Below are 25,152 nucleotides of genomic sequence, written 5' to 3'. Positions count from 1 at the left end.
GGTCTTGAACCCAGGCTGTCATGTCAGCTTTCCAATTGACAAGTTCAGCGTCTTTTAACTGCTGAGCCATCGTGCCCCTCTAAAACAAATAAAGGCAGAAAATAAAACGAAGTCTTTATGAAGAATGAGATTGTGGAAAATTAGGCCTTCTAAAATATCTTTTTTTTGAAAAAACATCACTGCAACTGAGATAAATTATGAGCATTTTTATTGCTTAGCTTTTCTTTTGATACTTTGACTCAATTTATAAAGATAACATATGGAATTTTATCTTTTAAAATTCAACTGTCTTCCACTTTTCAGTTCTTACTGGTTTTTCCCTTTCATTTAGCTCCATCTGCAGGTTTACTTAAGAATTTTCTATTTAAAGCATTAAGAATTGCCATTACTAATTAATCATATTGCCTACATTTCACTTGATCCAAAATTAAATAGTTTAATGCAACGAGCTCATATTGCTCTCCAAAGAACTTTTTCAAGTACTAAAAATTGAAGTTACTGTATAGTTGTTTTAGAATTGCAAAGTTAATCTTCCTAATCAGTTGATTACTAAAGCTTCAGCTACATTTTAAAGATGCAGAAGAGAATTGTTTTTCTTCAATGACTAGCAACAGCTCTGTTTGCTCTGAAAGATGGCAAAAGTCATCCCCTGAAAATGATAAGCTGGATAGAGGATAAAAATATGTGATAATAGAATGGAAGATGAAATGAATAGGATGTAGAAAATACAACACTCCAATGAAAACAATGTGTTTTCTAATATTTAATGTCACACTAAAAGCTATACTTAAGATGCCCTGATGAATAAATAGGAAGTATTTCAGTATAAATCAAATGAAGGTATTAGATAACTACATGCATACCTTATTGAAGAAAGCCCAATAGGAGAAAAAAATCTGTATGTGTGTGTGTGTGTGTGTGTGTGTGTGTGTATGTGTACATATGTATGTATGTGTATATAGGTAAAGGTAAAGGTTCCCCCGCACGTGCATGCTAGTCGTTTCCAACTCTAGGGGCCGGTGCTCATCTCCGTTTCAAAGCCGAAGAGCCAGCGTTTGTCCGAAGACATCTCCATGGTCATGTGGCCAGCATGACTAGACACCAAAGGTGCACGGAACGCTGTTACCTTTCCCGCCGTAGTGGTCCCTATTTTTCTACTTGCATTTTTACGTGCTTCCAAACTGCTAGGTTGGCAGAAGCTCGGACGAGTAACAGGCACTCACTCTGTTACGCTGCACTCGGGATTCGACCCACCAAACTGCCGACCATCTGATCGACAAACTCAGTGTCCTAACCCACTGAGCCACCGCGTCCCTTATGTGTGTGTGTGTGTGTATATGTATGTATATATATATATGTATATATATATGTGTGTGTGTGTGTGTGTATATATATATATGTGTGTATATATATGTATATATATAGGTTCATAACACATGCTAAGATATAAATCAATTTAGAAGCCACAAGTGATGGGCTTCAGCATCAAACAAATCCATAATGTGGTTTAGTTTTAGCTTAGCATTTCTGAGCTCAGCTTTTACATTATTGCGTGTGCGTAAAAACAAGGAAAAAAGAAATTGGAGTGACTGAAATTCTAATCAGTCCATATTGCAAGAACAATGTGTTGTAGTATGGTCCCTCTGCACCACTAAACATGAGATATAGTATGAAAGATGGTAGACTGTGGACGGTTATAGCCATGTCTCAATATTCTATCCAGTGGATGGAGAAGATCAAATTGTTGTCTGGAATGGTTCACTTCCTGCTTCACTTAAGCTATTTTTAAGCATATCCAAGGAGGCAGCCCATGGAAATTAATGGTTAAAACCCAAAGTTTAAGGCAGCAAATGAGGCAAAGCAAGAGTGGGAGGAGAAGTGTGGATTAGGACCTAGAGCAAATCAGAACAGGAGAAAAGCCAGAAACTTGGCACACCTTCCCATTCTTTGTGAACAAAGTCTAAGTGTCACCAGTGCAAGGATAACCTGCCATTAGATCTTCAGTCCAAAACAACTTAATTAAATGTTTTGGGATTGTGCTACAAAATATTACCATTACCCTCCATTATTTAGAATGATTGAACTTTCCTTTCAAGCTTTTTCCGTCAATGTATAATGATGCTGTCAAATCACTTCCAAATTCTTTTTTATTTTATAAGATAATAATTTTCTGAAGACTGCATTTTATGCATTTTGATCACAGCAAACTAAAAAGGATACTGCCACAATACATGAGGAGTGCATATTCAACATTTAATGTAATTCTAGCAAGATTTTGTTGCGAGAGATTTGGTGATGGTCGATACACAGCACATTCATGATATTCAGTAAATATTTTCTATTTTGTTTTTTTTTTGGAGTAGAAATACATTTTCTTGTTTCCTTCCATAAAGACTATTAGTGAGTACTTTTATTAACCTAATACTAAAACCCATGTCATAAAAGTCATCCTAGCACTATACACGGTTTCCCCATAACCTATGGTGAAAGACTGCTGTTACAATAAACAAATTCTATTTGCTCTCACAAGTACAAAATATAGGCATATGCACAATGCAACACAGGAAACAAAAGATCTATCAGGAGGATTTGGTCAAGTGTGCAAAAACTATGTCAGTACTCAGCAACAGGGACAAAAAAATAATAATAATCATGTAATGAAGAAATTGCCACAAGGAAGAAAAGCTGAATCAGGAGTAGCATCTGATGTTGCATTTAGAGACGACTTTTGGACTCCTCCGTATTTAAGCCATCTCTCACATTCTGATGATCATTTAGTCATGCGCTAGATAGAAACTCCACCGCAGTTTCCTTTTCGTCAACTAGCTCCTTAGCAGTCAAATCCATCTTTTCACGGGAGAAGTCGTTAATAGGAAGGCCTTCAACAAACTTCCATGTTTTATCCTGTGAAGATATTGGTAACATTAAAACCTGTAACATTCTCTGCAAACTCTATATAATTATACAGCAACAAGGTATTTTGGTATTATTTTGCTGATTGTCTGGATTTTTACACCCAGATATGGTATGCCTAGCTATAGAAACTGCATTACCTTAGATTTATTACACTAATCTGTTTTTGGATAGAAAGATTTTTAGATTATCTAACTACACTCTCCTTGCGCCTTTGCTCTCATCAAATCAGAATTTAAAAGTTTTTTTGAAGCAAATAAATGGGTTTATAAGAAAAAGATGAAATATTGTACTAACTGCATCTGTAATTTAAAGATACATTTTTATTTATATTTGTCAAACGTATATCAAATCAATAATTTTAGAAATACCGGTAATCATTCAAATGCTGCAAGTCTATGGTATTTTAAATGCAATTATTCACAGCAACCTGCCACTGTGAACCAACATTTAGGATTTTTTTTTACTCAATACAGATTTACAGGCACTGATATTTTGTCAAAATATTGGAGAATTCAAGCTATGAATTCTGCTTACTGAGGAAGGAGAATGCTAGAAATTGTCACATTAGAAACAGTAAATGTGGACTTTTATTCGGGTATAAAATTAAATATATACTTCTTACACACCTTTGATAATACAACAGGAAATGAATAGATCAAATCATCAGGGACACCGTAGGAGTTCCCATCAGAAATAACACCCATAGAAACAAATTCACCCTTTAAAAGAAAATCAAAATAATTAATGTGATATATTTCTACCAGTGCAATAATTCATGCTGTAATGCTTTGTATAAAAATACATTCCATAGGAAAAGTTCTGTGTCTTATAGCATTTTATTACATTCTTAATAGTATACTAAAAGACCAAATTAATATCTTTACACTTATTAAATTACATTCCACCCCTGCGAAAACATTCAAGAAAATATATGTATCTCAATCAACCAGAGATCATGTACCCAATAAAACCTGAGCTAATTATTATGTTTTGAAGAGCTCTGTTCTTAGCCCAAAGGCCCCATGGGCAACGCTTACCTCAGAAGTGCCAAACCAGATGTCTCTCACATGATCACAGATAGCTTTGGCCGCAGACATTGCACTTGACAGTTTCCTGGCCTTAATAACAGCTGCCCCCCGCTGCTGAACAGTCTAAAGTATTAAAAAGTATAATACAGGATTATTTGTGTGTATTGTTGTCGTAGTCCTCAATGATTTATAGAGAATCCAAGAGCCAGAGGTTTGCTGCACTAATTAGTCAGGGATATTATGCCAATGTCTCGAACTCTAGAATTACAAGTGAAGTAAACTATACTAAGCTTGAACATGGTACAAAGTACTGTTCAGTAACAGAGACAGCATCTTAGCACCATGAAGATTTTATCTGGAGATAACAGCTTGGAGGCAATTCAGACAACACAAAGATTTAATGAAAAAACACATATAGGATGGTTTGAATTTTATAACTAATTTGAGCTACCATCCATATAGACAAATAAGATGCATTCCTACGAAAGAGGGATATCATAATAAGATCAAGTTAGGGATATTAGAAACCATACTAATTTATCTAGACTACAAATTGATTTTTTTGGTCCATGACAGATACATGATTTTCACTGCTGCTCTTTGAAATAAGCAGTGACATATTCATCTCCAAGATACGACCATCCAGACCGTATGTTGTCAAAGTGAAAACAGAAGTACAAACATCTAAAACCATTACTTACTGTAATGAAGTCACCTTTCAGCCAGTTATCATCTTTCACTGCTTCATAAACTCCAGTATATTTCCCTTGTATTTTCACTTTGGCATGATTAACATCTGGATACTGAGTAGAAGAGTGATTTCCCCAGATAATGCAATTCTTGACATCCTTAGCAGTCACACCAACTTTCAGAGCAATCTAGTTTGAAGTGAGGGAGAAGAATCTGCCCATGTCATTTTGACAATTTCAAATATGTTTCAGTTAAATGCTCTGCTTTATATACAGTTAGCAAGGTGGAATTTAAAAATTCATACCTACCTGAGATTTAGCTCTGTTGTGATCCAGACGAGTTAAACAACTGAAATTCTCTTTTGGTATGGTTGGAGCTGATTTTGAAGCAATTAGGCAATTAGTGTTTGCTGGATTACCTACCACAATAACCTGTTAAGAGAAAAGTCAGACTTAATTACAGGAAGGCTAATGGACAATAGGAGGTGTAAAATGTACCAAGCTCTATAATTTTGCTCTCTGGAGAAAATACTATTTCATTCAATATTGTTTGTTAATGTCCCCATGTCCCGCTGTTGGCTTAACATTATCTGTAGCTCTTCCACAGTGTGGGGACTTGGGAGAATACATTGATATAGCATGAGTGCTGATTTAGTAAAGCAGCTGAATCTGGTTGAGGGAGACAGGCAGTAAACTATGTCACTTATATTCACCTTAACTGTCTTCTTTGCATACTTGTCCAATGCGGTTCCTTGGGATTTAAAAATTTTTACATTTGCCTTGAGAAGATCTTTCCGTTCCATGCCTTCTTTTCTTGGCATTGAACCAACCAGAATGGCTACATCAAGGTCTTTGAATGCAACATCTTCTTTGTCAGTTGCAATTACCTCTATAAGCAGAGAGGAAAAGATCAACAATCCCATTTAAAAGATGAGTTCATGGATCTATTTTGAAGAAAAATCAATGAACTATTTATTGATAGCTGAACACAGTTCTAGTTGAAATTTCATTGTGAATCAGAACCTATGTAACGATTTTCAGATGCGAGCTTATCAAAATAAAGATTAATGTTTCAATCTGAGAAAAGGCAGCATATATATATCTAATGAAATGAAACTTTGTGGCTCTCATTCTTGACACTTGTTTTCTTATGATCATCAAAATAAAGCTTAGGTGCAACAGATCTTGAAAACCAGCAATAAATAGGTCATTCACCACTGAAGTTATTTGTGAAAGTAAAATCAGTTGATTTTTAATTACATGTAACATTCATAAAGTAAGATCTATTTAATAATTTCACTTTAAAGTGTTTTTCTTACTACAGTTAGTCCTTGACTTAGGACAATTGGGACTAGAATCTTAGTTGTTAAGTAAAGCAATCATTAAGCAAGATATTATGCGACCACAAAACAGCCATAACCCTGGCACTCCTGGTAATGCTCGTTAAGCAACCTCACTGGTTATTAAACAGCCAGAGTTCTAGATAAAGTGTGTGGAGATGACCCTTTGGGAAAGGGAAGGTTCTGGGAGTCCCACCATAGGCTGTGGTATAAGTTGTGGGTGGTGGTGATGGTGCCTCTACTTGCTCCCCGGAAGCCCAGGAAGCTTCGGCCCACTTCCCACCTTGCCTGATCTAGGTGGCTTCTGCCTGCTTCCTCTCTAACCAACACAAACAAATCACCTCACTCTCCTTTGGTGTTTTTCTCCAGACGTTGACAAGTATGCTCAGCCTATGTTAGGCACAGCTTTCTTACCACCTCATGCCATTCTCCAATCAGGCTTCATTTTCAGTACTTCATAAGCCTCTTTGTCCAAATTGCACAATTTGAGAAAGAGGATTCAGGATTGCAAAAGTGGCTCCATTTTTGCGGTCTTTCAGATGTCTTCTCCAAATTGTCAATTTGGCAATAACTTCCAAAGCATTGGAAGAATGGAACCCACTAAGAGAATGGCACAAGGCAGCCTCAGCAAGAACACCGCACATCATAAGTAGCTGGAGAAAAACATCAAAGCTAAATTGAATGATTTGCACACACACTGGTAGGGCAGAGAGTGGGTCAAGGCCTCCCAAGCCTGATGGGGAAGGGAGTGGGTCGAAGCCTCTTGGGCTTGGTGTGAGTGAGCCAGCCAAGGTATCCTGGCCAGGTGGGAAGCAGGCTAAGGCCTCCCTGGCTATGGCAGTTTTGCATACACTGATGGGTCACGTGGGCAGCTGCAATAGTACCTCAAGCAGTTGCAAATATGAACTACCAAGTGCCCAAATTTTGATTATGTGACTGCAGGGGCACTGCAATGGCTGTAACTTTGGGCACCGGTTATAATTGCCTTTGTTCAGTACTGTCAGAATTTTGCATGCTCACTGAACAAATTATAAGTCAAGGACTACGTATATTACAAATGAAATGCTCCAGCACATTTGAAGTATTGTTTCTTTAAACCTGGTAATTCATTTCCTTTACAAGCTGATATTTCAGTTCATCGAATGCAGAAACTTAGTTCCATAAACAATGTTGTGAAACTGGCAGTGTTTCTTGTGTTCAGAGGCCTAGTTCATCCAGCCTAAACATTTGGATAGTATTAATTCTGATTTTTTGTCACCTCTTAAAAGAGGAAGAGCACAATCTTGCAATTCCATAAGTACGCCATCCAAAACAGTCATCATGGGAGTGATATCCAACAGGACAAGAATAAGAGGCTGCAAAATAAAAATAGCTGAGTTTGTCACTTAGAACAAATCTTTGGCAAAATTGAACAGGTAAGTATAAATAGACTGGATTCCTTTCAATTTACCATGATATTCAAAGTACAGGACGTTAGTGCTATCCTTTCTTTCACAGAGGAAAGGAATGGATGCCACCCCTGCAACATTCTTGTTTTAGCTTTTCCAGTTTTGTACCTAATATTAACACGTTACCTGCTCGGTGCCAAAAACATCGCCCTTTGCAATGCTGTAGAGTAGAGAATACGCAATCTGTCCAGCAGCACCAGTCACTAGGACTCTGATTGGCTCCGACTGGAAAAGAAAGGATATTTGTAGAAACCAATATATAGCTCTGGGAGAAACATTTTCTCTTGCTATTTGCTATACAGTACTTTTGGCAGAACTAACGTTTTTAAAGAACATAAAGCTTAGAAAGAAGATTGTAAAAAAAATTGCTATTGTAACCAGCAAGTTATTTTATTTATTTATTTTATTTTAATTCCATTTATATCCCACCCTTCTCCAAAGACTCAGGGCGGCTTACAAGCTTAGCAGTAGCCTTCATTCTATGTTATATGCCTGCTTATTAGGGTTTTCACACACACCCCAAGCAGCATTATTACAAAGTCAGCTTAATTGCCCCCAACAATCTGGGTCCTCATTTTACCTACCTCGGAAGGATGGAAGGCTGAGTCAACCTTGAGCCTGGTGGGATGCGAACCTGCACTAATTGCAGGCAGCTGGTGTTACTTAAGGAGGCATTAGCCCACTGCTCCACCAATGTAAAGTGCAGTTAACATTTAAAAGAGAACTAGTCAGTCTGCCAGGAATTCTTTAGCTATTTTCAGCTATCCATAGATAAGAGTTAATACATAAAGTATAATCTGCCCTCTTTAGAATTGGAAAGTTGGATGACACAAGGTAAGACATTTCCTACCTTCTTGACACTTTGCATTAGCAATAGTACAATATTCAAATCTTATCTCCAAAATGCACAGGTGCAAGAAGCATTACAAATGCTAGCTGGATAAAATTTACGCAAGAACTGACCTTATGAACCAATGATAATTGCAACAGAATAAAGTAATCATGCAGTGCTGACAAAGGTGTTGCATTAGCATAGCAGCTTATAGGTGAAGCTAGTTAGACTGTGAATCTGCGGTACAAGCATCCAGGAACAAAGAGCATGCCTCATGCAAAGTCAATGTAGGCAAGATGAATATATGCAATGCATGCAAGATAAATGTATATAATAGTTCAGAACTATTAATTTTAGTATACAAATGAATCCTGTCTGAACAAAATATTGATTTGTTCAAGTTACAAAAAATATTATTAATGAACCATTAGCAAAAGCAGTAAAGATTTAGGCAACAATTGATATGTTTTTTCCCCTATAATTTCTACATACCATTTAATTAGTGTCAAAAATAAAGGCATATTTCTTAGCAAAAAATATGTATAATGATATAATCCTTTGTAGTGTTTAATAATAACTATTTTGGGTAAGAGAGTAGAACATCCAAGTCAGGACATTTCAGAAAGCATTCCTATCATTTATAAAGACTTCCAAGCCATAGCCTATGAGCAAAGGTGTGAGGATTAAGACATCCCTTGCTCTTCTCCTTCACTCAGGGAAGTTTAAATGTCCCTAATCAAGAAGCAAATTGCACATCCTCAAAGCTCAATGTACAGTGCAATTTATAGGTCTCATTCCTGGCTCTAGAACTTGTTACTTTCTAACCTTTCTGAGACAATAATTCTGACAAGAATTTGGAAATGAAGCATGTGTCTACTTGAAGATCACCTTGAAAGTCACAAGACAAGGCATTACAGCAATACCACTAGGTCAAATATTGCAGCAGCTGCACAGCAGACCATCAAAGGGGTACTGTGACTGGGCAACTTGGCAGCATCTTCTGCAGTTGTCTGAAGAACCACATTTGAATACTTATGGTAGTGATTTCCAACTGGAAACAATGCTTCTCTTAATAGATAAATTACTAAAAAGTATCTCCTCCTTCTAACTTGTTAGCCATTTGTTCTATGTATCTACTACTTTTTCTATTTCTGAAAGATGCTAACACTCTGTGAATTGTACTACAGAAACATTAAGAGACCAGGCAAAGTACAGTACAAATTTTCTAAATAAACTGGCATAAGCAAGAGGATACATTTCTTTTAAAGAATTTTTCTCCAGAATGCAGGAGTTATATATAGCATGCCCTTCTTACTGCCCAGCTTTAAAAGAGTAAATTGTTCCAAAAACTCAACCCAGAACATACGTTCAATGTGGTGTAAGTTTAGTCCTTGCAACATGGATCCTGGCTAATTCAGACGCGCTTGCCTTAAAATAGAGCAGTTATCATTCCCTCCGCTCTGCAACTAAAATTCCCAGGTGCCATTTAATTAGGTTTTCCTTACTCCCATGTTTCCCTGCTTGAGCTCCTACTTCAAGTCCACCTCTGGGTCTCCAAAAATTAACCATACTAGCTTCTTTTCTTCTAATAGCAGGAGCTTCCAAGCATTAAAGGAGTAACCTCCCCTCTCGCCCATTTTGTAATAAGAGCGTTGATCCGGATATTTATCTTCATCCGAGTCCTAAATAAATGGAAGCAATTCCAGCTTTCCCACATTTACACAGGTTCGTCCACTGAATTACCGATGCAAACTCATTGCCTTCCTGTGGCCCCCTTGCTTTTTTTCCTAGGGACAGACGCAGCATTCTTAGCTCCCTCCCACGGAGTTACACGCCAGTGATTGCCATGCCCTTCTCTTTTATTCCGACTTGTATCTTATAATAACTCTATGCTTTACATCTCGCCAAACTATCTGTCCTCTAGCAGCGAAAGGGATAGTGAAATAGTACCAACCATAATGGGAACAGAAAACGCGATAGGCCTCCTTACTCGAGGTCACCTCTAACCGCGGTCTCAGCTCCAGCAAAGAGACAGCGCGTCTTGTTCGGAAGGTAATGAAAGGAGGCGAAGCCACCGCCCCCTATTTTCCAACCGCTTGTTGTCACCTGGGAGCTGTAGTTCCAACACTCTAGTCTAAAGCAAAGATAATGGGACGCTTGTGGCGCTCAAAAGAACTACGTTTCCCAGAAGCCAACAGAACCATACGTCATCCTCCGCCTTACGTCCAGTAATAAAAGCGAGAGGAGAATAAGATTTGAGTTGATGTTCGACGTAGAAATAACTCGCGTTTCAATAAGGTAATAGGGTTCAAACTGTGTCGCGTACGCAGAAATGTGTGGGTAGATCCATTTGTTTTATATATATAGTAAAATATATTAAATACCTCGACAGTATGTGTGAAATATGTTAAAATATTATGTTAATTATTGGAATTTTGCAGAAAAAAGTCAGTTTAAAGTAATTACATAAATGTAGTTTTATGTAATATACTATTTAAAAACCAGAAAACAGGGAAAGGTTATTGGACCAATACTTTTAAAAATATAGGACACATACTATATGTATTATACTATTTATGGTAGTTATTTACTTATTTACACAATTTATAACAATTTATTTCCCAACAGTGATTCTGGGTGGCACATAAGGCCTAAAAGCAAACAAAAACAACCCAGTTTAACAAAAGCCATAATGCCAGAGGCCACAAGCACATTCCAATTAAGAAAGAACAATATAAAGCATTAACTAGTAGAATTCACTTAACCGTATAGTTGAAATTATTAAATTATTATTAAATGCTTGAGGATTAATATTCAAGCTAAGTGAGTTTCTAAAAGAAAACAAGGATCGATGAAAAATAACACATTGAAATAACTGAAGAAAATTATGTAAATGAAAGTTTGATATTTTAATCTTGATCCTTCTATTCGTGAACAAATGAAACAAATTTTTTATTTTATTTTTATCCCACTGTTATTTATACTTTATTACTCAAGGTCATGATCAACATAATACTCCTCCTCCTTCCTCCTCCTCTTTTCCTCACAACCACAACCTTGTGAGGCAGGATGAGGTAAAGAGTCCATAGTCACCCAGTCAGTTTTCATGTCTAAAGCTGGGACTAGAACTCACAGTTTATTTATTTATTTATTATTTATTATGGGACTTATATGCCGCCCTATCTCCCAGAGGACTCAGGGCGGCTAACAACAATAAAAAACCAGCAGTACAAAAGTTAAGAAAAAATTAAATAACAGCCCCAAATATTAAATTACACAGTTAAAATTAAAACTTTTAAAAACCCATCATCAATCCAGGTCAGCCTGATGGAAAAAGAACGTCTTGAGGTCGCGGCGAAAGGACCGGAGGTCCGGGGCCATCCGAAGCTCAAGGGGGAGTTGATTCCAAAGGGCTGGCGCTCCTACAGAGAAGGCCCTCCCCCTGGGGGTCGCCAGCCGACATTGTCTGGCTGACGGCACCCTGAGGAGGCCCTCTCTGTGTGAGCGCACTGGGCGATGGGAAGTCGTCCCTGGCAGCAGACAGTCCTGCAGATATCCCGGGCCTAAGCCATGTAGAGCTTTAAAGGTAAGTAGCAGCACCTTAAATCTTGCCCAGAAGACAACTGGTAGCCAATGCAGCTCACGCAGGAGGGGTGTAATATGGGAGTATCGGGATGCTCCCATCACTACCCGCGCGGCCGCATTCTGCACCAGCTGGAGCCTCCGGGTGGTCTTCAAGGGCAGCCCCATGTAGAGAGCATTGCAGTAATCTATCCGAGAGGTAACGAGTGCATGAGTGACCGTACGTAAGGCATCTCGGTCCAGATAGGGGCGCAACTGGCGCACCAGGCGAACCTGGGCAAATGCCCTCCTGGCCACGACTCCAATATGATCTTCAAAACTGAGTCGTGAATCCAGGAGGAAGCCTAAATTGCGCGCCCTATCAACGGGAGGCAACACCTCTCCCCCCATAACCAAAGATGGAACCTCTTGGACAAAACGAGATGCCGGTACGTAAAGCCACTCAGTCTTGGCCGGGTTGAGCTGGAGCCTGTTCTTCCCCATGATACCTCACCCCGAAACCAACAATCTCCTGGTTCCTAGGCCAGCACCTACACCATTATACTAAACTGGCTCTGTTAGCTCCTAACTCAGGAGTGTTAAACTGCCGGCCCACGGGCCGGATGTGTCACACCACCCCCATTGCCGGCAATGGGAAAAAAGTCATGATAGGTCGCGACACGTCATGTGATATCACGAGTTTGACATCCGAGTCCTCATAAATTCCCTCACCATACAATTAAGGCCTGAAAGGAAGGGGTGTGGACGATCAGTTAGAAGGGCTCTACTGCACAACTGAGAACAGCCAATCATTTTTTATCTCAGCACAGATGAGCAAAAAATAGATCTTAAAAAAAAGGAATCATGGCAATTAGCAGATACCTGTAGCTGCCAGTTTGAAATCGAGGGGAAGTAAACTTTCTGTTCCCACTCAGCAATGGTTGTTTGAAGGACCATCTTTTCCCAATCAGATTTACTTGACTCACCAGAGCAGGGAGGACTTCTCTGTGTTGGGTCCCTCCCTGGGGAACATTGTCCCTGCATAGATAAGGTTGGCCCCACTTTGATACTCTTTTGCAAGGCCCGGATCTTAAAATGAAAGGATGTGGAGACCACAGCTATGGACTGAGAACTGAGGAGTACGCTTGTAGCCCAATGTGCTTAGTACAGGACGTGATGATGAAACATTACAAATGGCAAGAGGGAGAGAGAAATGCAAGAAGTTGTCCTCTTCACAGGCTCTGACACTGATTTTATTTTTTTTGGTCTAACAAAGTCAGTTTGGTGTAGTGGTTAAGGTACCAGGCTAGAAACCAGGAGACCATGAGTTCTAGTGTCGCCTAATAGGTATGAAGCCAGCTTGTATAATCTTAGGCGAGTCACTTTCTCTCAGTCACAGGAAGGAGGCAAGGGCAAACTGGTTCTGAACAAATTCTGAAATAATGACAAGAAAGCTGGGACTAGGCCAGACTGTTAGTAGGAGTCAATAATTATTTGAAGGAACAAACAACTACAAATCAGCAGCCAAAGAAATCTGGTTGCGTCCAGGCTATCTTGTGCATAGGGAAAGATGACAAATATCTTTCACACAGCAATCCAATGGAATCTGTGTGAGTAAAGGTGGACTGTGTTTTTTGTGTGCGCAAAAGTTAAGATGCAGAATGTGACCAGTTATGAAAAAAAGCACTACAAAGGAGTGTAAGGATGTAAATGCATTGACTGTGCCATCAGTTTGTGTCATCTCTTATCAACCATGTAGACAGATTTTTTTCCATGACAATCTATCCCTCACTTGATCTTTCAGATCTTCGTATGATGTTGTAAGAAGTCAGCACCCCCCTCCTATAGAAAGAAATATCTGGGGGATATTTAAAAAGTAGAATATTATATTTCTTGAAAGTAATAATATAAAATCTTAGGCAGAAGCCACCCCACCCCACCCCAAAATCTCTCTTCCCCAAGCAGAAACCAGCTTTTAGAAATGCAGATTTGATAATTCTATTCAGAAAGACGGCCACACATTCATAAGCAAAATGTCTTCAGCCATAGCACCAGGGGTTTGAGCTGATGGAATTAGAAAAACAAAGACTCCCAAGGACAAAACATGACCTTTAAGACATGATAGAATTAACCCACCACCATTAGAATACCAAAAGGGCACACTGAAGCTCAGGTCAAAGTTCATTGCACAGGAACAGGAAGAACCTCAAATACAAAGCCGTAGGGACAACTCCAAACACAACCCACCACTCCCAGCTCCATTTTGTCAGCTTTCCCAGAACTGCGTGCTGTTGCTGTTCTGTTCTTCAATAAACTGAACCTTCTTTCCTAAATAGCCTCCATTTTGTTTATTTCCAGCTTGGACTGGGCCCTGGAGATTTTTTTTTTAACAAGTGTATTCATCACCCCTGAAACTGAATTCATCCTTCTTGTTGCTGCTCTCTTCCTCCGCCTCCTTTGACCTTTCCTAACATTAGAGCTTCCTTCAAAGAGCTAGGTCTTCACTTATCTGAAGTAGGATAAATACATAAAGATTGAGGGATCCGCTATATATAAACTAAAGTTAGTGCTTTCATATTGTTACCAAGAAAATGTTAAGGACTTGCCCAAATATTTATCAGGAGTTGAGTTCAATGTGAGACGACCTTTAGCAGCAAGCAAAAGAGATAATCATCTTTTCTGAGGCTTTATTAAAAGATTTAAGTAAATGGTGTGCAGTTCTGATAAAATGTAATGCATTGTTATACCACTATAAAACTACAATACTGTATGTGTAAATGCATCAGTTACGCAGAATACGTGCTTATTTGCAGGAAACACTAATGTTAATCCTGAAGATTAGAAACAAAAGCAGGGACGTACACGCATCATTTACAAACGGGGCAATTGTTTATGCCTTGCCACAGACGAGCATACAAATGTATACTCGTATTAGGTATACCTCAACCAGAGGTTTTTTGAGGGATTCGCGATTGCTGCGCACGCGCACCTAAATCATGCGCCGACTCCTTCTTCCGGACTCGGGGTGAGTTCGCGCTTCGCCGGTTGCCAAGTAACGGGAGGAAAGCGCGCGCTGAAGAGGAAGAGGAGCGGCTTCCTTGCGGCCGTGGCTTCCATTTGCCTCCGGCTGCCTTTCACGAAGCATTGTTTTCATTCCGGCTCTTCTCTTATTGAAAGGTGAGCTGAGGGGTGACTGCTAATGGAGGAAAGTCCAAAGGCAAAGAAGAGGAGAGGGAGCCGGCCACCAGTTTTTCCACTTGGGGTGGGTGGGTGGGAATCTGAGCTGCTCTCGGCCGTATTTATTTATGATTCCGTGTTTCGTAACTATTCCCTGACTTCTCCAGCCATCATCTGAAGCCTCCTGGTGAAGCGGGTTTTATCTTCGGCCGTTCTGCTGCACGTCAATAATCCGAGTGAATTCTACAAAAATCAGAGAAACGTGTCGAGAGGGTTTGCAAAGGAAGCCTTCGTAGGGGTAGCTGTGTGGCATGTTTATCTGACTTAAGCTTTATGAATGCTCCTTGTGATAGCTTAAGTCTACTAATATAATGAAGTTAACTCGATATAATTATATTAACTTGATATAATTAATTAATATAATATAGTTAATAGGATTAATTCAATCACTTTAAATTTGCAGTTTAAGACCTTTCCCCTCTGCGGAGCTGAAGTGTCTTCTTCCTTGAGAGGCTTTAAAATTTTATCGGTGTGAAATTTCCTATTCCCCTTGTTGATCCCTGAGATCCTGTCTATGTTTCATATCACTGCAGGGACTTCGCTTCTCTCTGTAGGAATTGGCGTCAAAGCTAAAAGATTTAAGACACCCAAGACTTCCCTTCCAACAAAAATATTATTTTTCCTTTTGTTATTTTATTTTTATTGGGTGTTTTTATTGATGTAAGCCACCTTGAGTTGCCATGTGCGAGTAGGCGGCGATACAAATTTTCTAAATAAATAAAATAGTCAAAATAAGTGATAAAATGCTACTTCAACACGGTAGTACAATTTAAAGCGGTGATGGCGAAACTTTTAGAGACCGAGAGTGCCCAAACCGCAACCCAAAACCCACTTTATTTATCGCAAAGTGCCAGGGCCGCATCAGCATTGTGGTGCAGGCCAAACCATGATACTGCCACCACCATGTTTCACAGTGGGATAAGGTTCTTATGTTGGAATACAACAATTGTCTTGACACACATAATTCTTCAATTCAAGCCAAACAGTTCTATTTTGGCCCCATCCATCTATAGAATATTTTTCCAATAGCTTTGTTACTTAGCCACGTGGTTAAGAAGCAACTTCTGACTTCCTCTTGGCTTTCCCATTGAATTTCTTTGTGGGAAGCTGGCAGTAAGCATCAGCAATCTTCTTTCGTTCCCTCCAGCCCGCTCTCCCTAATATTTCCTTCCTTCACATCTTCTTCCATCCTACTCCCTCCCTCCCTCCTTCCATTCCCAGAAACGCCAGTTGATTATTCAAGTTCAGATCTCTTACATCTTTTTCATTATATAAAAAGATTTAAGCATCATTTCGCATCATCCTGGGTGCACGCTAAGGCTTTGCCTTCATTTAAGCTAATGTATAGAATGGAATCGTTCATTTGTATTATATTTGTATTTTATTGCTTTCATGCAACTCTGTTTCCATTAATTCCAGTTTTGCCGCCAAATTCTTCAGTTCTGTCTATTAAAATATCTGAATTAGAAGTAATGCAGAATGTGTTTTCCATTCTTTGACCCACTTATTCTGAGGTTTTACTTGAATTACTAGTCTGTCATAAATGTTATTAATATTAGCCTGAGGAGAACTGAAATTTGCTTGCATTTCCTGATGTGATTGCCAAGATAATGAAATCGTAGGAAGATTATCATCCAATACATGGATCTCTGATATAAGCAGTGCTTTTTTGTAAAAAGAAAAAAAAGGTGCCAGAACTAACACACATCATATAGCCTGCCTTGCCTACCCTACAAGGTTCCATCCAAAAAAGGTGCCGGAACTCCATTCTGGGCGTTCTATGACAAAAAAAGCCCTGGATATAGGACTTCAGAGATTCTAGAGAAGTATCATGCTTAGATTTTTCCATCTTAGAAAGGTCCTTGCTCTGTTATCTTTTACTCATTTTTGAAAAATAATATGTAACCTTATGCTTAGTATTTCTGTTTGCACTCAAGAGTAAAGATTAAAATAAAATCAATCATGTTTGATATACTACACAAAAACAATATACACAAAGCAAGTTTTGACACTGAACTGAAGGATTAAAAAACAAAGAATCCCTTTGTTATAAGAAATTCATGTCATTCACATGTAATCATGATTAGAATGAAAATAAAAATCCTGTTAGGCTCTATGGTTAAAAACAACTTCTTATGTTGGAGTGCCCTCTTATGGTTAATGAAAAGAAAACTGAGAAACAGCAAAATTCTGTCTCATCGTTTCTTGTGTTGGAGTGTTCTCTTGTGGTTAAAAGGTTTTTTGGGGTGAAAAGTTTCTTTTTTGGGAGGGGAAGAATGAAAAACATGCCCAAACCAGTTTTAAATAAAAGATAATATTGGAATTAGAAACAATAAAAAATATAACTAATTAAAATGTCTATTTAGGAATGTTCAGCTGCACAAATCATGTAATATTGTGGTAACCAAGAAAAATAAATCTACATTTTCAATTTTAGTAATAAAAATATTTAAAGCAAGGTGGGTTTCTCTTGAAAGTAAGTAGAGGTCATAGTTCTTAATGCAGGTTAACAAATATCTTGAAAACCAAACTATGTTTTTATCAAAACAGATTCCAAAAATCATAAGTTTTGAGGATCCTCATTATGTTAAATAATGCTGATAGACAAGCAGAGAAGTTTTGGAAGCAATACCAAGGGAATAAAATCTCCCCAAATAGTAAAAGGTTAGTTGTAAATTTCAATTTAAAAATTTCCATAGAGGTTAAAAGGACCAGAATACAAGATCTGAGAAGTCTGAAACTACAAACAAAAGTTATAAATCTGTAAAGTCCATCTCCTGAGGTTTTTATCAGATAAATTATTGCTGAAATTGCAGATGATTTAGTGAAGATTTTTAATTCTCTGGGCTCATCCTCTAGGAACAACTCCAGAAACAAATTAGCCCTTCTGCCAAATTCTTACTAATTAACAGCTAAGAGAGTCTCCTTGTAGTCTGGAGGGACAGATTTTATGTTTCCTAGTAAACCACATCTTCTCTCTTCCTTTGTAATTAGTTGATATTGATGGGGCGGGGGGGCGGGGGGGAGGTCTGTCTACATGAAGGGAGGTTAACTGCTGGTTCAGGATATCATCAATCTTTGAATGATGTGAATTATATATCTTTATATTTATTTTTTATACAATCATAGAGATAAAAACTAATACTAAAAAAGGAAAATAGAAAATGTAGTAAAGAAAATAAAGAAAGAAAGAATTGATTACCCCCTTCATCACAAGAAGTATAAACAATTTTAATAACACAATCTACAGTATAGAGGCAACACTCTTAAAATTAATTTCTGGGTACATCATTCAAAAATATCCTTCAAAATGTGCAATGTTAAAATATTTTGCTTCATTCTATATTGGTAAGTCATTGAAATATTCTCCTTCAATTGTAATGATTACTTCCTTTTGTTTCCCTCTAGACTCTAGAGCAGAGGTAGGCAACCTTGGCTCTTTTATGACTCGTGGACTTCAACTCCTTGGCTGGCTCAGGAATTCTGGGAGTTGAAGTCCACGAGTCATAAAAGAGCCACGGTTGCCTACCTCTGCTCTAGAGTGACTCTTCACAGTCTCATCCTATCATGTTTTTTTAAAAAAGAGAATTCACAATAAAAGCATTATCAGGATTCTTATAACTTTCCAGAAAGTTATAATCATCCTTTGCTGTTTATTAAAAAAAAGTTCTTGAACTTGTATTTAAAATTTCTTTTGTTAAGGATTGAAGGAAACTCACCCATTGTATTTAGAGTTGTTGAGCCAAATGTTCCTAATAGCTAAAATGAAAATGATTAGAAAAGGAAATATGTGAACGCAGTGTCCTTAAGGTGCTGACCATGGTTTGAGCGAGATGGCTATTATGAATGAAGGCAAATATTTATTTTATTTATTTTATTTATTTTATTGCATTTATATACCGCCCTTTCCCTGAGGACTCAGGGCGGTTTACAGGGAGTTAAAAATCAAACATACAAAAGTTAAAAACCAAGTTAAAAAATATTAAATCAACCCTGTACTCTTAAAAACCCCAGTTAAAAATTTTCTCCTCAGCCTGGGCCCGAGAGCTCAAAGAGCCAGGTCTTCAGGCCCCGGCGGAATGATCGGAGGTCGGGGGCAGTCCTCAGCTCCACCGGCAGCTGGTTCCAGAGGGCAGGCGCTCCCACTGAGAAGGCCCTATCCCTGGGTGTCACCCGCCGGCAATCTCTTACCGGCGGAACCCTGAGCAGACCCTCCCTGTGGGAGCGCACTGGGCGAAGGGCGTTTGATGCCGGCAGCAGGTGTTCCCTCAAATACCCCGGACCCAGGCCATGTAGGGCTTTATAGGTAATAACCAGCACCTTGAATTTCACCCGGAGGGCAACCGGAAGCCAATGCAGCTCGCGGAGTAGAGGTGTTACATGGGAGTATCGGGAGACCCCCATTACAACTCGCGCGGCCGCATTCTGCACCAGTTGAAGCCTCCGAGTGGTCTTCAAGGGCAGCCCCATGTAGAGAGCGTTACAGTAGTCCAAACGGGAGGTCACAAGCGCATGAGTAACTGTGCGTAGGGCGTCTCGGTCCAGATAGGGACGCAACTGGCGCACCAGGCGAACCTGTGCAAAAGCCCCCCTGGTCACGGCTCCTATGTGGTCTTCAAAATTGAGCCGTGAGTCCAGGAGGACGCCCAGGTTGCGAGCCCTGTCAACGGGGGGTAACACCTCACCCCCCATCGTTAGAGATGGAATAACTTGGTTAACCCGAGATGCCGATATGCACAGCCAATCAGTCTTGGCGGGATTGAGACGAAGCCTGTTTCTCCCCATCCAGACCTGAACCGTCTCCAGGCACCGGGACATCACGGAGAGGGCATCACTGGGTTGGTTCGGGGTGGAAAGAAAAAGTTGGGTATCATCAGCGTACTGGTGATACCCCACCCCAAAACCACGAATGATCTTGCCCAGCGGCTTCATATAGATGTTGAACAGGAGAGGCGAGAGGACCGACCCCTGAGGAACTCCACAAATGAGAGACCTCGGGGCGGATCTCTGCCCTCCTGTCAACACCGACTGCGAGCGGCCCTGGAGGTAGGAGGAGAACCACCGTAGAACGGTGCCTCCCACTCCCAACCCCCTGAGACGCCGCAGCAGGATACCATGGTCGATGGTATCGAAAGCCGCTGAGAGATCTAATAGGACCAGGACAGAGGAGCAACCCCTGTCCCTAGCCCTCCAGAGATCATTCACCAGCGCGACCAATGCCGTCTCCGTGCTGTGTCCGGGCCTGAAGCCCGATTGGTACGGGTCCAGATAATCAGTTTCCTCCAGGAACAGAGGGAGCTGATGCGCCACCACACTCTCAACAACCTTCGCCAGAAAGCGAAGGTTGGAGACTGGACGATAGTTGTTTAAAGCAGCCGGGTCCAAAGCAGGCTTCTTGAGAAGGGGTCTCACCACCGCCTCCTTCAAGGCGGCAGGGAAGACACCCTCCTTCAAAGAAGCAGTTATTACTGCATGGAACCAGCCTCGTGTCCCCTCCCGGGCCGCATAAGCTAGCCAGGAGGGGCACGGATCCAACAAACAGGTGGTGGTGCTCAGTCTCCCCATGATCCTGTCCACATCATCAGGGGAAACAGGGTCAAACTCATATACGTGTCCCAGGATAATGTTGCAGATCCAATCTGGAAAGGTCACCGGTACCAGAGGTTTAGTCTGTCATATTCTGGTGAGAGAATGTAGTGAAAGAGAATGTGCTCCAGCACAGGTCCGAAAGCTCAGAAAACTAAATCTCTCATCCCGCTGTCTCACCCAGATTGTATCTTGCAAGATGGCTGTTCCCTCATTTCCCACTGGAGACCACTGCCTTGTGGTCTCATGAGTAACCACTGTCTTCAGCACTTGTGGGCAATCTCAAGCCCTCTCTTTTTCTGGAGAGGAAAAGTTCTATTCACTAGCTCTTCTTTCTGCTACAGTTATTGGCTCCTCAATACCCAATGATATTTGTCAACCCTAAGATGTCCAGGTGATGTTGAGGTTCTATCTCAGTTCCTATCCTCTTTTTCCCCCCCAAAGGCCAACATGGCATATTTATCTCTGACCTATAAGTACTTGCAGTTGCTATTTCTGCAAGCTTATGATTCCTAGAAGCCAGTCCTGTTGGCCTTTTAGAAATGACTTTTAGAAGTTTGTGATTTGTCTTCTACTTTTACTGTCTTTCCGTAATCCAGATCATGGCCCCTGAAACCAATTTTTCAAAAGAGTACCATTTTTCTTGCTAGTTTGTTACCTGTTTTGTCTTCAGTGATATTACCTGAATCTACAGTAGTCTTTAGGAAATGTGACCTAAGGAGTCTATTTCTTGTAGGGGAACAAGCAATCTTGGAACAGGTTTAGAGAGATTCTTTCAAAAACTTCAGTTAGAGTGAGAGACATTATAGCTTACAGCACAAAGAATGACTGCATCATCAGTAAAAGGAAGGATTAAAAGAGTTAGTCAGAAGTAATTTATACTGAATTACATTTTCCAACTGACAGTGATTAAGACTGATTAGCACTTAGGTGTGTAAAATGCCTTAGGATATGAATTTGTTTTATTTTATTTTCTCTAAAGAATCAGCTAACCCTTGCAATTTGTTTCTTTCCATAATAAAAGCTACTGTCTCAATGCATTTATTCTCTTATGAATACCTACTGGACTCTCAATATTATGTCATTTAATAAATGAGGCACTTTGAGGATGGAAGGTGCACTTCATATGTAGATTTACGATAATTATCTGATATATTGTAATATACTTGAACATATTAATTAATGGCTACTGTATTTCAGATCCCAATAGCAATTTATTTCACTAAAGGTGGTAGTAAAGATTAGGTCGGTAGTCAACAGTTTTTTGAAGCAGCAGTCAACATGTGTGTTAAAGGATATTGGAAGATGCTATCGCTCCAGTTGTAAAATTTCATATATAAATACAAATCTTGCAGAAATGGGCCATTTTTATTGTGAAAAAATCTTGGTAAGAAAAATAGGTTTGTAAATGTGAAGGAGAATTTGGGTATTTCAATATTGAAAATACAAAAGGTGGATTTCAATTATAACCAAGTGCTAGGGCAATCTGCTCATTCATTTTTTGTCAAGTCTAGAACACAATATACTAGAAGCTCTAACAATAGTCATAAGTCAACCATAAAGAAAAACAAATGTTTCTAGATAAATGCGGAGATTTAAATTTTACTCTTTGACCACATTACCAACTTTGACCACATTTAGTTGTCAATGTGACACTTCAGTCTAATTATGGTATTGAAACAGTTAATTGTACTGAAGATTGAAACAATTCAGTGCCATCCCCCAAAAGTAACAGAAGCAAAAAAGTTGAGTTACACAGTTCTTTTATTGGAGTCATTCAAAATAGAAAAAAGAATAGGTAAACATTGCTTTTCACTAGAATGTTTGTAAAATAAAACTTTCCTGAGAAAAGGGAGAGTATAAAATATGAAAGAAGCACAAAAATCAAGAAATTTTGCTACCTTAGATTGTTGTTTGCTTTTAATTGCTTATATTTCACATTTCTATATCACCCATTTTCCTCGAAGGATTCTTTGTTCATCTTCTAACTATTGATCAAAAGTTAAAAGTAACCTACTTGGTGATTGCTTAGTACTTTGAAATAAGTAATTAATCACATGTGATATTGCTCATCTCTACCAGTTAGTCTTCAACCCCCTTGAAGGGTGAAGATAAATTATTTTACCTTATATAAATAAGTATCTGCCGAATTAAAAAAACCCTTCCACATTATCCAGTAATGATTTTTCCCATATTTTAAGAGGACAGAATCCTGAGGTTTTCATTCTCATTCATAGCACAGAAAATTACCTTTCCATAAAAATTCAAGACATAGAAGAAATTGGAAGGCGTTGAGATAAACTACCACAGGCACAAAATATTCAATTAGAGAATTGTTTCCATATAAAATGGCAAGGGAATGAATGAAACACTTTGGATATGTAATGGAGTGACATTTCATGTCATTTTCTTATTTATGTACATTTTATGCTTTTAAGAGATGATATAATTATAATTATAACTAAACTAATTTCATTTCGAGCAAGAAAGCTAAACATCTTACCCTGTTATAGCATACATACACATAAAGCAAACGTATATAACAAGAATTGACAAGAAATGGCAGGCCACTACAATAATGATTAAATGTTTTGTAAAATATATACTAATGTTGATCACTTTTTATCAAGTAAAAATATTTGTCATCAATTCCATCATCATTTTAGGATTGAATTATTGCACAGTTTGTAACAGAAATCCAAAAAAGAGAAATATTAATCAGTGGAACGACTTGCCTCCAGAAGTTGTAGGTGCTCCAATACTGGAAGTTTTTAAGAAGAGATTGGACAATCATCTCTCTGAAATGGTGTAGGGTTTCTTGTCTGAGTAGAGGGTTGGACTAGAAGATCTTCCAATTCTGTTATTCTGTTAATTTTTCTTTTTTACTGACCAAAGTCTCAAAAGGATGACACGTGTGAAGAGGGTTCATTCAGTTATGGAATTTTGCCGCCCCCCCCCCAATCACATTTTAAAAATGCAAGCAAATATTGCAGTTCCTGATTCCATTTATTCCTTGTATTTTGGTACAGATCATCCAGAATTTCTGTTGCAGTCTTATGTTTCTTTATTCAGAAAAAAATCATTGAATTTAGTCATCTTAATCAGGGGTAAGTAAACATAAGAATACAACTTTAATGTTCAAAATACTATGATCTTGAATCAGTATTATTACTATTTTTAACTTAAAACAATAATTAGGTTTTTATAGGATAAGATTGGAGAGATTGATTTCTTATTTTGAAACAGAAAAACCTGAATTGGGTTTTAATATTTAGGAGGTCTAAAACATAGAGACTTAAATCTCTGATTATTGCCCTAACTCTGTACAATATGTTTGCATTTGAGGAGGGTTGTCTATATTTGTATATATTAAATTAAAAGAAACTGTTATCAGAATTATTGCTAATTTTGAAGTGCTCCACTCAATTAAAAAAATCTGAGACAGTATAATGCATATAGTATTCTTAAGTGAGTGAAATATATTACCGAATGTATATAAATGTTATTTTTCAATAAAATTGTTATAAACGGTCCTAATTTTTACACTGAAATGAATTGAACTCTATTTTAATTCACGATGAATTTTTTATATACCAATTGATTCTTATTATACTGTCAAAGTATTATAGTTACAATATTATTCAATTCTGAGTAAAAATGAATAATAGTTTTCTAACTGAACTCTCTCCTTATCATAATGCTGATAACATAATTTGGTGTATTATTATGCCAAAGTAATTTCTGTTAATTTCAAGCTTTTAATTATAGATTTGCAAAGGTTTCATCAATTTAAGTGATTAATAATGATCTTTTTATCATTTTATCATATGTGTATGTTTATTTTTCTTAATTGATTTTCTTTTGACCAAAATACTTTTAATCTGTGGAAGGCTTATAGTTACATGTAAGAGTTTCCTTAAAAGAATGGGGTTAGTTTTGTATCATCTAAAAGGTTCTGGAACATTTTTTGAATACCTAGAGCAGGGGTCTTCAAACTTAGCTCTTTTATGACTTGTGGACTTCAGCTCCCAGAATTCCTCAGCCAGCGTGCCTGGCTGAGGAATTCTGAGAGTTGAAGTCCACAAGTCATAAAAGGGCCAAGTTTGAAGACCCCTGACCTAGAGAAAGCAAAATTGAAGATTAGAGTGGAATTACACATTTTAAAAAAGTTTCTATTTATATTGCCAAGTGAATTTAGAATAAAGTTCCAGTGTGTAGAGAAACACAACCCCTATTTTTTTTATTCTGTCTTTCCTCCTAGAAATAAGGTGGTATAAATGATAAATATGGCAATGTTATCCTCAAATAAATCTTTTAGATAGGCAGTTCAATAAAGTGAGATATATGATTGCTTATATGGAAACACTTCATATTTGTAATTATTAAGTAATTATTACTTATAACATTAGTAGTGTTCTTATGCCTTTAGTAGCAGGAGTTAAACAGATGAATATTTCTACACTATTTTCCTAATGTGCGAAGCTCTTCCAAATTCAGTTTTTTCTCTCTGTTTTA

At 38.4% G+C, this 25,152-nt stretch overlaps 1 protein-coding gene across 1 annotated transcript; it reads right to left on the bottom strand.

Annotated features, from left to right (window-relative positions):
* Window positions 1-1,487: 1,487 nt before the first annotated feature.
* On the bottom strand, window positions 1,488-10,333 carry MDH1 (malate dehydrogenase 1). The gene is made up of 9 exons (XM_083349761.1): window positions 10,208-10,333; window positions 7,548-7,646; window positions 7,232-7,328; window positions 5,347-5,522; window positions 4,943-5,065; window positions 4,646-4,822; window positions 3,954-4,067; window positions 3,543-3,635; window positions 1,488-2,904 (listed from the first exon to the last, which is right to left on the bottom strand). Exons 1-9 carry the CDS (start codon window positions 10,208-10,210, stop codon window positions 2,779-2,781), a joined length of 1,008 nt encoding a protein of 335 aa, XP_083205887.1. The 5' UTR covers window positions 10,211-10,333; the 3' UTR covers window positions 1,488-2,778.
* Window positions 10,334-25,152: the final 14,819 nt, after the last annotated feature.

Source organism: Vipera ursinii (genome assembly GCF_947247035.1).
Source record: "Vipera ursinii genome assembly, chromosome: 1".
Classification (NCBI taxonomy): Eukaryota; Metazoa; Chordata; class Lepidosauria; order Squamata; family Viperidae; genus Vipera; species Vipera ursinii.
Note: the sequence above shows the minus strand (reverse complement) of the source record. Positions and strands in the feature narration are given on the sequence as shown.

What these genes read in the sequence shown, in the direction of transcription:
- MDH1 (XM_083349761.1), bottom strand. An exon ending in TCTGGTTTGGCACTTCTGAG is followed by an intron (nt 3,636 to 3,953) that starts GTAAGCGTTGCC and finishes TTTCTTTTAAAG; the next exon opens with GGTGAATTTGTTTCTATGGG. An exon ending in TTCCTGTTGTATTATCAAAG is followed by an intron (nt 2,905 to 3,542) that starts GTGTGTAAGAAG and finishes ATATCTTCACAG; the next exon opens with GATAAAACATGGAAGTTTGT.